This window comes from Ahaetulla prasina, chromosome 8 (genome assembly GCF_028640845.1).
Source record: "Ahaetulla prasina isolate Xishuangbanna chromosome 8, ASM2864084v1, whole genome shotgun sequence".
Classification (NCBI taxonomy): Eukaryota; Metazoa; Chordata; class Lepidosauria; order Squamata; family Colubridae; genus Ahaetulla; species Ahaetulla prasina.
In genome coordinates, this window is record NC_080546.1 from 69410940 (window position 1) to 69428407 (window position 17468).

Sequence of the window (17468 nt, forward strand, 5' to 3'; positions counted from 1 at the left end):
CACGTTCAATTATATTGATGTCAGAGATGTGGTGAGGGTTCCAAACAGGTGAGCTGTATTCTAGAATTGGTCTAGCAAATGTTTTATATGCTCTGGTTAGTAGTGTCGTGTTTTTGGAAAAGAAGCTACGCAAAATTAGGTTTACAACTCTTAGAGCTTTTTTTGCTATGTAGTTGCAGTGGGCTTTGGCACTTAGATCATTTGACATGAAAACTCCAAGGTCTTTAACGGGATGGGGATCGTCTGTAAGGTAATGTCAATCTAGTATGTACTTAGTTTTTGGGTTCTTTTTTCCTATATGTAAGACTGAGCATTTGCTGGTTGAAATTTGGAGCTGCCAATTTTTAGACCAAGCGGTTAGATGATCAAGGTCGTTTTGAATGATAGAAGTATTGTCTGTGATGTTAAATAGTTTGACATCATCAGCAAAGAGAACACAATTACTTGAGATATGGTCACAAAGATCATTAATGTATAGTATAAAGAGTGTTGGTCCAAGAACGCTGCCTTGAGGAACGTCACTCTTGACAGGAACAGGATTTGATAAAGCATTGCCAATTTTGACCACTTGTTGTCTGTTAGACAGAAAAGCAGATATCCATTTGTGGAGGGGTCCTGAGATGCCATAGGATATTAGTTTTAGGAGAAGTTTATCGTGTACTACTGAGTCAAAAGCATGGCAGAAGTCTATGTAGATTGCATCTATTGATTTGCCTTGATCAAGATTTGAAGTCCATATGTTTTTGCAGTGGAGAAGTTGTAAGTTACATGATATTTTTTTCCTGAAACCAAATTGTTTGTTGGAGAGTAGGTTGTTTGTTTCTAAGTGTGAGGTAATGGATTGGTTGATGATAGATTCCATGACTTTGCAGGTGATGCAGCAAAGGGAGATCGGTCTGTAGTTTTTGACTAGGCTGGGGTCTATTAATCTAGGATTTCTTAATGGGCATCAAAATATCTATTTCTAAAGACTTGAGGCTTCTGCTTGAGGCTATGGGGCTGCTTTCTGCCTTTGTTAATATTTTTCTCCACTTCTCCTTTGGGAAAACGTAATATTCTGCCTCTTTTAATATTCTCCAAAATGCTTCATTCTCTAGGAGGTGGGGGTGGGTGGGGTTGGGTTCCTACACCATAATGGTTGGGATTGGGAAAGTTGTAATTTAGTAATGAAGTAGCTCCTATTCCTTATTTTATTCCCATCTATGTATAGATATAATTTTTGAAAATGTTATGGGTTTAGCCCATTTTTAATGTTCACATTAAGGATGAATCAATTTGGTAAATAATCAGTATTTTCCCATTTTCTTTGGGAACAGTCCATGCTAGTTGTTATTCCTGGTCATTCAGTTGTAATTATAATTTCGGTTGAGTGCTGTCAGATTGACTCTTTCCTATGCAATTATTAACAAGATCTAAACTACAATAGAATCAACATCTTTTGTTATCAATTGGCAACTGAAATGAACTGAATGAGACTGTAAACGGACAATCTATAAGGTCCAGTTCTTGATGGGGCAGAATATTTAAGGATCAACAGACACCATCTACGAGCTTGTTGCATCAGAGAATTAGGCTTCTGCAAAAGCCTGAAGACCTGGCTTCCCCAGTTGGCAATGGGGAAATTTCATACTGGTGGTTGCTCAACTAATAGCAGTTCCTTCCTGTCTCCCATAATCTCCTCCCTTCCTCCCCATCTTTAGTTATAACTTGTATTTTTAATTTTAATGTGATTTTATATATTTATTCATATATTTACAGCTTCATTTTAATGTTGTAAGCCACCCAGAGTATCCTTGTGGCGAGATGGGCAGCAAACAAATTTAATAAATACATAAAAATGTAACAGATTTCTATTAGAAGAATGTATATACTTGAATTGACTCCATTCAAGTACAGCCAATGAAATATAGCAGAGATAGTTTCCCTGCAAGACCGAAAAAAATTCAATTTTTAGAAAGGTACATCTCTATATCAATTAGAAAAAAGCAATCAGGTAACTAAGGCGACCGGGCAGCATCTAGTATTACTGGGGAAAGCGGCATGAGTGTGCGCAACAGCACAGCATAGGGGGCATCATACGTAAACACTTAAAATGCGAGGTTTCGCATCTTCTTCTCTCTGCCAGTCGAGGGATTCACGCCTTTGCGAATTTTGTATACGTCGGCCCGCATTCTCCTGCCCTCTAATCAATTTTCCTTCCCCCGGCCTCTCTCGTCCCCCGCCCGGAGCCAGAAGAGCACCCAAATTCCTCCTCTGCTTTTGATTGGAAGCCACCCTCCTGGCTGATCTAGCGATTGGCTACGGCTCGGTGACAATCAGAGAGAGCCCGCGGGGGCGGCTGGCGCGCCGAGCTGCTGCTTGCTTGCTCTTCTCCAGTCTTTGCCTCACTAAGCCGCTGCTGGAACGTTATCCCCGCGAAGCCGGGGAGGGGTAGACCGCAGGCGCGATGGTGAGTGTCAAGGCGACGCTTCCCAGGGCCCGTCGGAGGTTGCTGGGTGGTCTTTAGCAGTAAAGGTGGGGAAGGAAAAGATGCGCGGTGCTGAAGGGGGGAGAAGATTGGACGAGAAGAGCTCCGAAGAGAAGAGAAAAGGGGTGCAAGCGGAGGGATGCAGCGGCCCACCCTGCTCCTTCCTATCTGCCCCAGTCCGGATTGCCCCTGGCATTGCCCTTCCTCCCTGTCTGTCTGTGCAAATTTTAATAGCTCCGCCTTCAGTGGGGCATTCAAATTTGTCTTGAATAAGCATTAAATACCTGGAGTAGGTGAACGGTCAGTTGCCAGCTTTCCTACCTATTCTCTTGCTTCTCTGGAACCGAACCTCAGGTTTCCACCCATCTTCTCCCTCTTGCCCTTTGCTACTTTTGAGTGCTCCAAAGCCTTGTAGCCACAAAAGACTTTTCCCGGCTTTTATCTTTGACAGTATGGTTTTGTCAATCACGCCTTGGAGCTGCTGGTGATTCGAAATTACGGCCCTGAAGTCTGGGAAGACATCAAGTAAGTAGAAGCCACCTGGGCTTCAGCTTCACCTGAAAAACCTTGGGGCCAAATGTTGTGTGCATAGAAAAACACTGTCCTTTCCTCCATTGGAACTGTCTCTGCTTCTTTGTTTCTTATCAGGAAGCAGGGTGAAAGTTTTCCCGTAGGCTCTTCCTCCTCCTTGTCTCATGCCTGGTGGAGCTGAGGAGCGAGGCTGCTTCCGCTGGTGGGACTCTCTCTAGGCCATTGCTTTGCCTGGTTCTCACGCTCTGAAGGGTGCAGGAGGGAGTGAAGTGCTGGCGGAAGACTCTTAGTTCCCTAAGGGGAGAAGGAGGAGGTGAGAGCAGCTTGGCCCTCAGTCGCTCATGGGAAGAGGTTACCCTTTTTCATGGCTGACTCTGACCTCAAAGCTGATGGGAAAAACAAAACAGGCAGCCAAAACTTCTAGGGTTGAGAATTTCCATGGGGGAGAAGATGAATAACATCTTAAGTTTTTAGCATTTCTTGCTACAGCAACTATTTTTCAGGAAAGAGGATGTCCTGCTCCATGAATTTTTCAAGCAGGAGGAAGCACCTTTTTCTGGTTCTCCCTTACCTGTAATTGTGTCTTGCTTTGCTTCCTTAATATAACCTCTTAAGTAAATATGCATTAGGTTTGCAAAAACAATATATAAACTAAAACCTGTGTCAGAAAGACATAGAACATGCTTTTTGGTGCTTTTGAGTTAGTCTTGACTCCTGGCCACTGCCTGGACAAGCCCCTGCAGTTTCCTTGCCACGATTACAAAATCTTGTTATTGCCTTCTTCCTAGAGCTGAGGGAAAGAGACTGGCCCAAGATCACATAACTAGCTTTGTGTCTATGATTGAACTAGAATTCATGCTCTCCAGTTTCTTGACTGGTGCTTTAATCACATCAACAGACTGCAGTAGTTATGTCCATAATTTTATTAGGTTCAACTATTAAAATTCAAGCTTTCAGGTTTGCGATATGCCTTTTTAGATGCTAAATACAAAACAACGTGTACTTATATGTGGATGCAAACAGGCCAGCAAAAGAGAGCCGTCCATCCTATCATCCTGAGAAGAATTCTGTAAAATGCAAAAGCTTACACACTGTGCACTATTTTAAGGTTATATTTATTATTAGGTCTAATATAAGCATTATTCTATTATGCATAAAATTAGTATGTAACTTGAGCAGGGAAATTATTATTCCTAATTCCAATTATTCCTAATATTGTTCCTGAGATGACTTATTATTTTTGACGAATTAGTTGCTCTGGGTCTGCAAAAATCAGTACGTGTTGCTGGGAAATCTTATGAGCTTTAATAAAATTGGTATTGGAAAATCTTTAATGGGCCTTATGTGGGGCAAGTGATTAGGTATAATTTTCTATGGATTTATAGAAGTATTGGGTTAGACTTAAAATACTGTATATTATAAGTGTATAATATAAGTGTATTATATAAGTGTATATTATAAGTGTAAACTTATAGCCATGCTTTTGATAAATATTAATTTTCAAAAATTATTAGCATAGCCTGATAGCTATATTAAAATCAATGTATGTAAACTATCCACTATGACAAAGTCAACATAACCCAAAATATATGGAAAAGGAGTAGAAAAAGACATTTTAACATGTCATAAAACTATAGGTTTTAAATAACAAGCTTTAAGGGTCTTTTCTAAGACTCTTAGAAAAAAGGGATTTTTTGCTATTAGCTATTGTAATTGAAAAAATATGTTTAAAAATTTATGCATTACATTGTGTTAATGCTTTCAACTGTGGAATTTTCACACGCTGCAATTTGACTGCTAGGGCCTGAAAATTTCAAGGATTCTTCCATGGTAAATAGATTAAGAAAGGCTACCCTAGATGTAACTTCATTTAATAAGTTACATCTTTTTTCTTTCCGTTTGCCATAATTGAATGCTACTTGTTAACCGACAGAAATATGCACAAACTGTTTTATGGAATGGCTTATCATTTTGTCATTTGGCACAATTCCTCATTCAAACAAATAGTTTCACCTGGCAGAATGCACTATACTTTGTGTGTGTATGTGTGTGTGTGTGTATATGTGTGTGTATATGAAAGGGACACGGTGGCTCAGTGGCTAAGATGCTGAGCTTGTCGATCAGAAGGTCGGCAGTTCAGCGGTTTGAATCCCTAGCACTGCATAACAGAGTGAGCTCCCGTTATTTGTCCCAGCTTCTGCCAACCTAGCAGTTCGAAAGCATGTAAAAAATGCAAGTAGAAAAATAGGACCATTTTGATGAGAAGGTAACAGCGCTCCATGAGCCTTCGGCGTTTAGTCATGCGGGTCACATGACCACGGAGAGGTCTTCAGACAGTGCTGACTCTTCGGCTTATAAAAAAATAAAAGATATGATCTTATCCAGGATGTCTGAATCATCTCTTCATAACTGGATTAGTGCTGTCAATCATGTATAGAAGATGTGGAATCATAGAATTGGAAATGGCTGTTGGGATTAGAATCTAATTTATTTGCTGAAGGAATCTCAATTAACAAACTGGCTAGCTTCAGCTTGAACACATTGACCAAAGGACAGTCCCCTATTTTCTGGGGACAATAGTTGGTTTTACTTGTCTTAACTCAGTCTACGACCAGCACCCCACAAAGGCAGTTGGATGTTCCTTTGTACTTAGGCACATTTGGTTGTCCATGAAAGATTACCACAGTTGGATCTGATTACACTTGGATTAAAGACCATTAAGAAACTAAATTAGAAAGCTGAAAAAACACTTCAGAACACACTGGAAATTTATTTTGATGTTATTGCTAAACCCATAGCAAATCCAAAAATACACACTATGCAAATGTACGTAAGTATGCACAGACAGGGAAAAAAGAAACAAAAAAAGTGAATAAGATAACTGCTTTCAAATAGACACTCAATTAGATTTACTTTCCTTTAATTAAAAATAATAAGAAAAGGGAGGAAGAACAATTCAGAAGGATTTCAGCCTTCTCCGTTTGTCTTCATTCAAGAAGATGCAAAAGAGCAGTAGCATTTAGTGATAGGAGAAAAACCATCTTACTTCATTTTTGTTTTGATATTTTAATTTATTGGGTAGTTGTTCTTCTACTACACGTTCAAAAGAGGGTAGAACTGTTGGTTGCTCCTAGACCTTCACTTACAGAAGGAGGCCCATCTTCATGAGTCAGTCCCCAAATTTATTTAGGACACCCTTTTATGTTAACTGCCAGTTACTTCCTGGGATTTCAGGCATGAGATTTTTTAAATTCTACCTGGAACTGCTAGTGATAGAACATGAGATGTTCTTCACACATACTTTAGCTCCTCTGTTTATGTCTGATTTCTTCCCAGAATCTGCTAAATATGCTCATTATGTAACTAAGTAGATAGTTACTGTGTTTCCCTGAAAATAGGACATGTCCCGAAAATAAGGCCAAGCCCAATATTTGGGGTGGGCCTAAATATATGCCCTCCCCCCAAAATAAGCCCCCCCCCTCTCACACACACACATGCACACATTTATTTATTTATTTATTTATTTATTTATTTATTTATTTATTTATTTATTTATTTATTTATTTATTTATTTATTTATTTATTTATTTATTATTCTAACTTATATACCGCCCTTCTCCCGAAGGACTCAGGGCGATTTACAGCCAAGTAAAACAACAATCACAAAAATTAAAAACATTTTTTTAAAAAAACTAATTCAATTTGGCTAAGAGGAACTAAAAACTCTTAATAGAAAACCCCCATTAAAACTATTGGGCCAGCCCTGCGTGATGGAACAAAAATGTCTTCAGCTCGCGTCGGAAGGTCCGGAGGTCAGGGAGTTGACGTATCCCTTGAGGCACATAGGTCCCTCACCCCCCCAGTCTCCCACATCCCTGCAAACTCCTGTGTCCCCTGTCTCTTTCGCTGCTCACAGCACTGACTGTAGACCTCGAGCGCCTGCTCCTGCTCCTGCTCCTGCTCCTGCTCCATGGAGACGGCCTGCCCACTCTTGCCCCCACACCGAGGCACCACATCCGCATATCCTGCGCTACCGAGTGCCTGCCACAGCAGCCCTAACGCAAGCATCACCACCCGGGGCTTCCTTTGCAGGGCAGCCACTGGTAGCCAAGCTCAGCCGTGGGTGAGGAGCATTGGTCATGGCTGGGCTGGCTGAGCTGTGTCTGTCAGCACTGCCCTTGGCGCGGCTGCCTGGTGTCTCGCTGCCAGGCACCTGGAAAGAGTAAATTGGACCTGTGGGCTCGCTGGTGGGTGCTCCGGTCAGTCAGCACTCGGTCAATCAGAATGGAGAGGAGCAGGGGGAAAAGGTCACCATCACCATAGAGTGGGAAGCACACTCCCAAAGTGGCAGGTGCCCTGGCTGGGGTTTGGAAACCGCAGAGGCAGTTTGGGGGAGAGAAAGAAAGACTTCTGCTGCTTTCCATGCATGCAGCCAAAAGTAGAAGCAGCAGAAGTCTTTCTCTCCCCCAAACTCTGCCTCTGCAGCTTCCAGCCAGGGCAGTGGCCTCTCTGGGAGTATGCTTCCCACTCTATGGTGACGGCTGAAGCTGGAGCCTGAAGGGAAAGCTGGCCCAGGCTGTGGCTTCCGCACTGGTGCTGCTGGTGGGCGCCGGTGGCATTGGCTATGAGCTCAAGGACCTGGTGCTCACCAGCTTCGCCCACATTGACGTGGTGAGGCACCCGAGTGGGGGGTGGGGACAAGCTTGGTGCCTTTGGGCCGCTCACATTCTACACCCACTCCGTGGGAGGGGAGGTGCTTGATGGCTGCGTACGAAAGGAGCCTCTCTCTGCTGGACTCCCAGCTGTGAGTGCTCAGGCCGCCTGGGCCTCCTGCACCCCCAAAATAATAAGACCCCCCGATAATAAGGCCAAGCCCTTATTTCGAGGTTCAAAAGAAAATAAGACCCTGTCTTATTTTCAGGGAAACGCGGCATACAATGGACTGACTTTTTATAATAATTGAATTTTTAACATACAGCCTTTCCTCTGTTCAAAATTTACATATTTCTGAAAGTGCAGTTATTTTCTGTCACATTTATCTTGTCAATCTTCTGAGGACCAAAACCTATGCCAGAGGAAAGTAATTAGTAAGAAGAGGCTTAAAAAAAATCACCATTGTATAGCAGGAAGAATTGGAATGAAATACAAACCATAATCTTATGTTTCAGGTAAATTTTTGACAAAGGGATAGCAAATAATTTGTGCTGCTAGTGGTAGAGTTCTGTTTATATCACACAATGAGAAATTCATATTGTTCTTTAAGAAGGTAAATATGTTTCTCATATAGGGTCCTTGTCTTTTATACTGTCGTTTTCCTTGTGATTAATATAATAGGAAGTAGCATACCCAAGTTTAACCTCTGCCTATGACAAATATATATTTCCATTTTCTTAATTAAATCTTATGGTAGGCATAATATTAAACTGAATTACACTACAGTAATTTAATTAATTAAACATGCAAAAAGAAAAGTCAATTTACCTATTTCAACATGTAATTCTTCTAGTCCTTCCATGGGACCGTTGCCAAATGAGTTAGATCTGTCATAAACAAATATTTGGCAGTGCACTATATATTATCTGCTAAAAGTAATTGAGTTTATGGGACTTAACTCTTAAGAGGTAAATATATGACTGTAACCCACATGAAATTTCAAGAGTTTTGAAACTTTCATTTACACGAAGTGAACCAGAACAATACTATTTAAACTGAAACAGGAGATTCATCATTTCTAAGACAGAAACAAAACAATACACCTAAAAATACACACACAAATGCTCAGCAAACCTGTATAGCAGGACTAATCACTCTTTTGTATCCTGTTTTAAATTACCTACTTTCTTTTGTCTGAACTTTCCAAGTGAGTCAAACCTGACCTTTTGATTTATTTTCAAACTAGATCTTAAAGGATTCATTTTTTTTATGGACGATAAAAGGCAAAAATCATATTTTTGTGCACTTATATATGTATCATACATAAGAGCACAAAAACAATGATTTTTTAAAAAATGATTTTTTAATCCATCATAACAGCAGTGTGGTAAAAACACTTGCCTCCCACTTGGAAGGTTGAGAGTTCAATCCTAGTTAATGGTAGACGTTTCTCTCCTAGGGTGCAAACAAAAAAATATTTGCTGCAAACAGTAAACACTCAGCTCCATCCAGTTGCCCTGACTCTACCCTAAATTAAGGAATTACAGGGTCATAAAAAGGGAGTTTTTTATGTATCTATCATACAAATTAAACAGATGATTTGCATCTTTCAAGCAATTTAAAAGATTAAACAAGGGGCTATCTGAGGAACTGTTTTGCCCTGAAAGGACATGCTGTGAACCCAGTTGGTCAATGAATTCTGGCTGGTGGGGTCCAGAAGTAGAGACTTTTCTGCTGTGACTCCTGCCCTTTGGAAGATCGTGCAACTACCCTAAAGGGACTGAAGAACTGACTCTGCCAGCTGGCCTGGGGCCCCAAGGAGGGCGTACCATTCTAGACAAAGCTAAAGGGCTAAGATTAGACACAAAACCCCCCATGTACATCTTGCTCCCTTCCCCATAGCTTTCTCAATTTTAAGCCAATTTAATGTTACTATTTATTGCTTTGATTTTTTATTCAGGGTGGCACTTAAGTGGAATAAATAAATAAATGAATAAACTTACACAAAATTTATAACCTGAATTAAGGTTAGGGTTAGCTTTAATTTTACTGGTTGTCATCTACTTCACTACTGCATTTATACTCAGCTAATTAATTTGCATAAGAATGACACTTGCATCCAAATGCTGCCCAGTGGTTTCATTTAATTTTATTTTTAAATTTCATTGGGGACAAAATCTCTTATGACTCACAATTTCATAAGAATCCAGGTGATTTACAATATTTACAAAATAAAATACTGTTGGTGAAAAGGTCAGTCTCTGAATAGAGTAAAATCAGATAATACTTTACAATCAAAGTAATATTTGTGTTCGTTATTTTAAAATCATTTTGTATCCAGAGTTCATAAGGATGCTGTCCATCCTTTACTTATCTTTGCTACCGGTTCATGCGCGCATCACTTCTGCACAGATCATATTTGATGACATCCGGGCAGGTGGGTGGAGCCTTCCACCGCTGCTGCTACCCGTTCACCCAAACCGGGGCAAACCGGTAGCAACCCACCACTGATGCCGCTACTTTTACTCTATTAGCTTTCTAAATTTCCAAATTAATTCTTTCCAAATTTCCAACATTTCCAGTGTTACTATATCTTACTTCCCCAATTAAACATATCCTGTTATGACAGAAAGCAGTAATGTAAAAATGGGGGGCAGGACTGGGCAGCAGGGTTGTGCTCCTTTTATGTGGGATGAGATTTCAATTGCCTGATCATGCTGATAATTTTGATAGAATTGACTGTCCTTGTGGATATTCTGTTTGTATGTGCCCAAAGGGATATTGGATCTGCAAAAGTAGGAGATTTCATATGAATAAAGTAGCGTCCACAACAAGCCACGATAATGTTAACATGACAAAAGATGCATCATGAGGTGATTGAGCAAATGGCATGTATATATAACACCAGGCTGTCTGAAACAAATATTTAAGTTGTGTCATTTACATGAGGATGTAATAAAAAACTTTCTCTATTCTTTCCCTTCCTGAGACCAATACTTATTTTCCTTCATTATCTATCATTGTATAAAGTGGCTTTCAAATAAAAGAAAACATCTTATTTGCTTTTACAACAATATTGTAATTGTCATAATATATTCTCCTAGAGGTTTCTTATTATTTTGGTATTGTCAAATTATCTATTTGCTTACAAAAATGTTTTTGATTATCTTAATTTGAGATATCACCTTAGCTTCAGATAAAATTCTATGCAAATATTCTTAGTTTATACTGACTCATTGTGAATTTATTATCACAAACACATGTAGAGTTAAATAGATTGTGCCTAATAAATCACATATTGCTGAGATACTGAAATGGGTAAGAATTGTGACACAGTTCATGGAAGCGTATTCCTTTTCATAATATGTATTAATTTGATAAGGTGCTACCAGACTCATTTTGAGTTTTGGCTGCCATAGACTAACATCACTGTCTTCCTATACCGTAATATCGACAAAGATATTCATTTTCAGCATTTCTGAAACAATGGCACTGTAATTCACTAATACTTTTTCTGAGAAACAGTTTCAGACAGGTCATGGATGTACAAGCTAAAAAAAGCAGGAGATACCATTGATCCTTATTCAACTTATGGTATTTGCTTCTATTGAATTCTATGAAAACTTGAAATAACCTGTTATTAAACATCTTGTCAATCAAGGCAGTGATGTTGTGATAAGATGTAACTCTGATTAGTTTGAGGAGAAGTCCTTCTCTCCAGACAATATCATAGACTAGAAAGAGGTCAAGAAAAGCAGAGACATTTTCATGATTTCATGAAATGATTTCAGTGATAATTGTTCTTTCCTCTCTTTGCTTGCACCTACTAATAATGGATGGCTGAGTTTGTAGCTGTTTAAACTGGGTTCTGTAAATTTTTTAAAATAATAATAATAATAATAATAATAATAATAATAATAATAATAATAATAATAATAATAATAATAATAATATAATATTTTAATTTGTATACCGCCCTTCTCCCGAAGGACTCAGGGTTAAATTAGAGTTTAATTTCATTATAGTAATTAAATTGTCAGATAGAATATCAACTCTAACAAATATTAGAATAGAATAGAATAGAATTTTACTGGCCAGGTGTGATTGGACGCACAAGGAATTTGTCTTGGTGCATATGGTGCATATGCTCTCAGTGTATATAAAAGAAAAGATACCTTCATTAAGGTACAACACTTACAACACTTAATGATAGTCATAGGATACAAATTTAACACTTAATGATACAACACTTAAAGTCATAGGCTACAAATAAGCAATCAGGAAATAATATCAGTATAAATCGTAAGGATACAAGCAATAAAGTTACGGTCATAAGTGGAAGGAAATGGGTGATGGGAACAATGAGAAGATTAATAGTAGTGCAGATTTAGTAATAGTTTGATAGTATTGAGGGAATTATTTGTTTAGCAGAGTGATGTTGTTCGGGAAAAAAATGTTCTGGTGTCTAGTTGTTCTGGTGTGCGGTGCTCTATAGCATCGTTTTGAAGGTAGGAGTTGAAACAGTTTATGTCCAGGATGTGAGGGGTCTGTAAATATTTTCACAGCCCTCTTTTTGATTCGTGCAGTATGTAGGTCCTCAACGGAAGGCAGGTTGGTAACAATTGTTTTTTCTGAAGTTCTAATTATCCTCTGAAGTCTGTGTCTGTCTTGTTGGGTTGCAGAACCAAACCAGACAGTTATAGAGGTTCAGATGACAGACTCAATAATTCCTCTGTAGAACTGGATCAGCAGCTCCTTGGGCAGTTTGAGCTTTCTGAGTTGGTCCAGAAAGAACATTCTTTGTTGTCCTTTTTTGATGACGTTTTTGATGTTAGCTGTCCATTTTAGATCTTTAGATATGGTAGAACCTATAAATTTGAAGGTTTCTACTATTGATACTGTGTTGTCTAGTATTGTGAGAGGTGGAAGTATGGAAGGGTTTCTCCTAAAGTCTACCACCATTTTTACGGTTTTGAGTGTGTTCAGTTCCAGATTATTCCGGTCGCATCACAAGGCTAGTCATTTAACCTCCCATCTGTATGTGGATTCATCATTGTCTCGAATGAGACCGATCACCGTTGTATCATCTATAAACTTAACAGATGGATCATTAGAGATGCAGTCATTGGTATATAGAGAAAAGAGAAGTGGGGAGACCACACAGCCTTGGGGGTCCCTGTGCTAATTGTACAGGTATCTGATGTGATTCTGCTTAGCTTCACCTGCTGCTTCCTGTTTGTTATGAAGCTTATGATCCACTTACAAGTCTGTTCAGATACCTGTAGTTGGTTTAGAATAGAATAGAATAGAATAGAATAGAATAGAATAGAATAGAATAGAATAGAATAGAATAGAATAGAATTTTTATTGGCCAAGTGTGATTGGACACACAAGGAATTTGTCTTGGTGCATATGCTCTCAGTGTACATAAAAGAAAAGATACGTTCATCAAGGTACAACATTTACAACACAATTGATGATCAATATATCAATGTAAATCATAAGGATTGCCAGCAACAAGTTATAGTCATACAGTCATAAGTGGAAAGAGATTGGTGATGGGAACTATGAAACGATTAATAGTAGTGCAGATTCAGTAAATAGTCTGACAGTGTTGAGGGAATTATTTGTTTAGCAGAGTGATGGCCTTCGGGAAAAAACTGTTCTTGTGTCTAGTTGTTCTGGTGTGCAGTGCTCTATAGCGTCGTTTTGAGGGTAGGAGTTGAAACAGTTTATGTCCAGGATGCGAGGGATCTGCAAATATTTTCACGGCCCTCTTCTTGATTCGTGCAGTATGTAGGTCCTCAACGGAAGGCAGGTTGGTAGCAATTATTTTTTCTGCAGTTCTAATTATCCTCTGAAGTCTGTGTTTTTCTTGTTGGGTTGCAGAACCGAACCAGACAGTTATAGAGGTGCAAATGACAGACTCAATAATTCCTCTGTAGAATTGGATGAGCAGCTCCTTGGGCAGTTTGAGCTTACTGAGTTGGCGCAGAAAGAACATTCTTTGTTGTCCTTTTTAATGATGTTTTTGATGTTAGCTGTCCATTTGAGATCTTGCGATATGATAGAACCCAGAAATTTGAAGGTTTCTACTGTTGATACTGTGTTGTCAAGTATTGTGAGAGGTGGAAGTATGGAAGGGTTTTTCCTAAAGTCTACCACCATTTCTACGGTTTTGAGTGTGTTCAGCTCCAGATTGTTTTGGTTGCACCACAAGGCTAATCTTTCGACCTCTCGTCTGTATGTGGATTCGTCATTGTCTCGAATGAGACCAATCACTGTTGTGTCATCTGCGAACTTCAGTAGCTTAACAGATGGATCATTGGAGATGCAGTCATTGGTATACAGAGAGAAGAGAAGTGGGGAGAGCACACAGCCTTGGGGGCCCCCTGTGCTAATTGTACAGGTATTTGATGTGATCTTGCTTAGCTTCACCTGCTGCTTCCTGTTTGTTAGGAAGCTTGTGATCCACTTACAAGCCTGTTCCGGTACCTGTAGCTGAGTTTAGCTTAGTTAGAAGAGTGTCTGGAAAGATGGTATTGAATGCTGAACTAAAGTCTATAAAGACGACCTTGCATAGGTCTTTGGAGATTTAAGATGTTGTAGGATGTAGTGCAGAGCCAAATTAACAGCATCATCGTTGATCTATTTGCTCGGTATGCAAATTGCAAGGGATCTAACAGCAGATCCATGATGGTTTTCAAGTGGGATAGCACTAGCCTTTCAAAATAAGAATATCAATCTGCACAGTAAAACATAGCCTTTGAATCTACATTCTATTGTATTAACCACTTTTTCTTGATATAATATCATGACTGACTGCATTGAAAATGGAAAAATGAGCCCTTGGTATGATTCAGATTGTCAATCAGCCAACAAGTCATGCAGCATCGAGATGGCAAAAGGTTTAAAAATGCCCCAATTCAAGAATGCTTAGAATTAAAATCTACTCTTATCATCTTGGCTAGAATGGCAAATAGAGAAATTGACTAGGTAGTCCATATCCATGTTTCAATTTCATTTCTTTCTGAAAAAGCAAGAAAACGGCTCTGTGTGATTTGTATCCTAATGGAGAATGCATTTAATATTTACACTAGTCCATAGCTATAATATCTACATAATAGCTTTTACCTACCAACCAGGATAGAGTACCAGAAGATCATAGCAACTAAGTATGGCTTGCCACTTATGAAGACAGCTCCATTAGCTGTGCTAATACAAAGTCATGCCTTTGAACTGACTTTTTCTAAAACAATCCTATAAAAAAGAAATAAATCATCTCAATAAACCAAAATATCATGTGATTTCCTGTCTATTGTGATCAGATTTTTTTGGGGAAAAAAATAATTCTGAAAACACAACTTTTTAATCTTTTTCTATTGAATTTCAGAATTAATATTAAAGTAGCGCTTTAAATAACATGACAGTTCTGTGGGTTGGCATGTGTTCAGAGTTGTAGATCATGGTTTCCATACATGGTGAAATCTATGAAGGGGATTTTTTTCCCCCCTAAAAATAGGAAATGACGGTTACACATTATACTGTGTAGTGTTTTGCTAAGCAAAAAGTCATCTGCCTTGTACTGCATTTGCTATTTAAGCAATACTTTATTCTGGAATAGTTTATTTTATGAAACAAATAACTCCGGTCTACCAAATAAAAATTCTGAAAGCATTGCAGTCTTTTTAGATATGAACATTTATCATATCTATCACACAATAATTATTTTGCTTTTATATAAAAACCGGTTAACATTGTATGAATTAATGTGCTAATGTTTGCTGTTTACCTTGTCTATCTGCAGAAAGAAACAGGGAAGCTAAGAGAACAAGAAAGTTTCTTATTTTCAGCTGTTGTTGACAGCTATGCTAAAGTGAAAGCCAGTCTTAAAAATATTTTAAACCATAAAACAATAGTTCTTGCTTTTTTCTTTCTCAAAAAGGAAAGGCTAAAAGTAGCATTTATCTTATTAGAGTGCAACATCAGGTTTATCTCTCAGAAATATTCCAACTGCTTCCTGAGGATTTGGATTCATATGGTTTCCTGCTCTTGGACTTTAACAGTAATCAGCAGCAACAACTGCCAAATGTCCCAGCTTGTCCTAAGTAATTGGGGTTATTTATATGTACTCAATGCACTCCTTACCTCTCACATGCATCAGAGACAATGGATTTACATAAAGGAAAGTCCTGACATCTATTTCAATATTAAAATTTGTAACCTCCAATTAGATTTGAGTAATATTCTCATGAAAAATAGATAGTAAATTTATTAAAAGACATAGAAGAATATATATAGGAGTTGGATTTATCAAAATCATTTTAAACAATTCTAAAAACAAAAACAAATAAGCATAATTGCATGAAGTTGGACAACAAGCATGACACATTATATTTTGACAGCTTGTATATTTGGGCTTTAATTGTAAACTACAGGTAATCCTCGGGTTATGAGTGTTCCCTTAGCAAACATTCAAAGTTATTTGATCAGCGCCCCCTAGTGTTTATGAACAAGTCCCAAAACTACGAATCTTGCAGCACCATGGTAGTTGTTTGCCCTTATGAACAACCTCAGAGATTCTGCAACATTTGTCTTGCACTTTGCCAGCCAAGATGGAGATTCAGAGGGGTGAGTCCGCCCCTCTGACTCTCCATTTAGGTCTGCACAGGCCTCACCTGGCAGTTAGCTGGCCAAAATGGAGCTCTGTTTAGGCATGTGCAGGCCTTGCCTGTCACATTGCAGGCCAAAATGGAGGTTGGGAGTGGGTGGGCCCTCACTTCTGAACCTCCATTTTGTCCTGCAGTGTACTGGGCAAGGCCTGTGCAGGCCTAAAAGGAGCTCCATTTGGCTGGAAAAATGCCAGCTGAGGCCTGTGGGGGCAGCCCCCCCCCTCCAAAACTCCATTTTGGCCTGCAATATCCCACTTGAAGCTTGCAGAGGTCCTAACAGAGCATCAGAGAGGTGCACAGGGATGAGAGGCTGGTGAAGAAACAGCTTGCTAGATCTTTGCATGATAAGTGACGTGGCAGTGCAGATTGAATGGGGGGATGCAATTGTGGGGAGCATGAAGTATTTCAGTGGGTCGGGGAGGTGTTGGATGGTCTTAAGCAGGTGGCCTGTTCCATCACTAGGCCCCCAATGGCCTTCCCCACCCTGAAATACCTCATGTGCACTAAAAGAGCCTCACATTCGATTAGTGAATGTGTGGGCGAAAGAAGGTACGACATTCACTCCCACGAATGCTCAGGTTACGAATGGTTACATTCGTAACTTGAGGACTACCTATATTGCCATTTTGCTGAACATGAAAAATCACTGAAATACAGTTTTTCCAAGATTTCCTATCATAAGAATTTGTAGGATTCTACCTTGGCAATATATAATTGACAAAGCAATGTTCTGAATTAACAGCAGAGACAACGAAGGGGAATGGTTTGTGAGAATAACTTTGAGAAGCAGGAGGAGGAAGAACTATAGCCTAGATCAGTGATGGCTAACCTTTTTGCCATCGCGTGCCAAAAGTGGGGGTAGCGTGTGTGCATGCCCACACCCATGATTCTATGCGTTCCACCCCCTGTGCATGCACGCACGATGCACCGGGGGACACCTCCCCCGGTTTTGGCACACGATGAAACGGTAGGCCTGTTTTTTGCCCCCCTCGGGCTCCAGAGCCTTTCTAGGAGCCTGGGGAGGGCGAAAATAGCCTTCCCCACCCCTCTGGAGGCCTTTGGAGGCCAGAAACGGCCTGTTTGCCAACTTTTTATTCTTCTGAGTCCTGTTAAGTTCTCAGTTGCACATTTCTCTAACCATGCTT

At 39.5% G+C, this 17468-nt stretch overlaps 1 protein-coding gene across 3 annotated transcripts in view; it reads left to right on the forward strand.

The window, feature by feature from the left end:
• The first annotated feature begins 2325 nt into the window (after positions 1 to 2325).
• Positions 2326 to 17468, forward strand: part of GUCY1B1 (guanylate cyclase 1 soluble subunit beta 1) — a 112601-nt gene continuing 97458 nt past the window's right edge. For all 3 annotated transcript variants that reach the window (XM_058192229.1, XM_058192228.1, XM_058192226.1), the window contains exons 1-2: positions 2326 to 2449; positions 2919 to 2992. In XM_058192229.1, the coding sequence (XP_058048212.1) occupies positions 2447 to 2449; positions 2919 to 2992 (77 nt within the window). In that variant the 5' untranslated portion in view covers positions 2326 to 2446. The remainder of the gene's footprint in view (positions 2450 to 2918; positions 2993 to 17468) is intronic.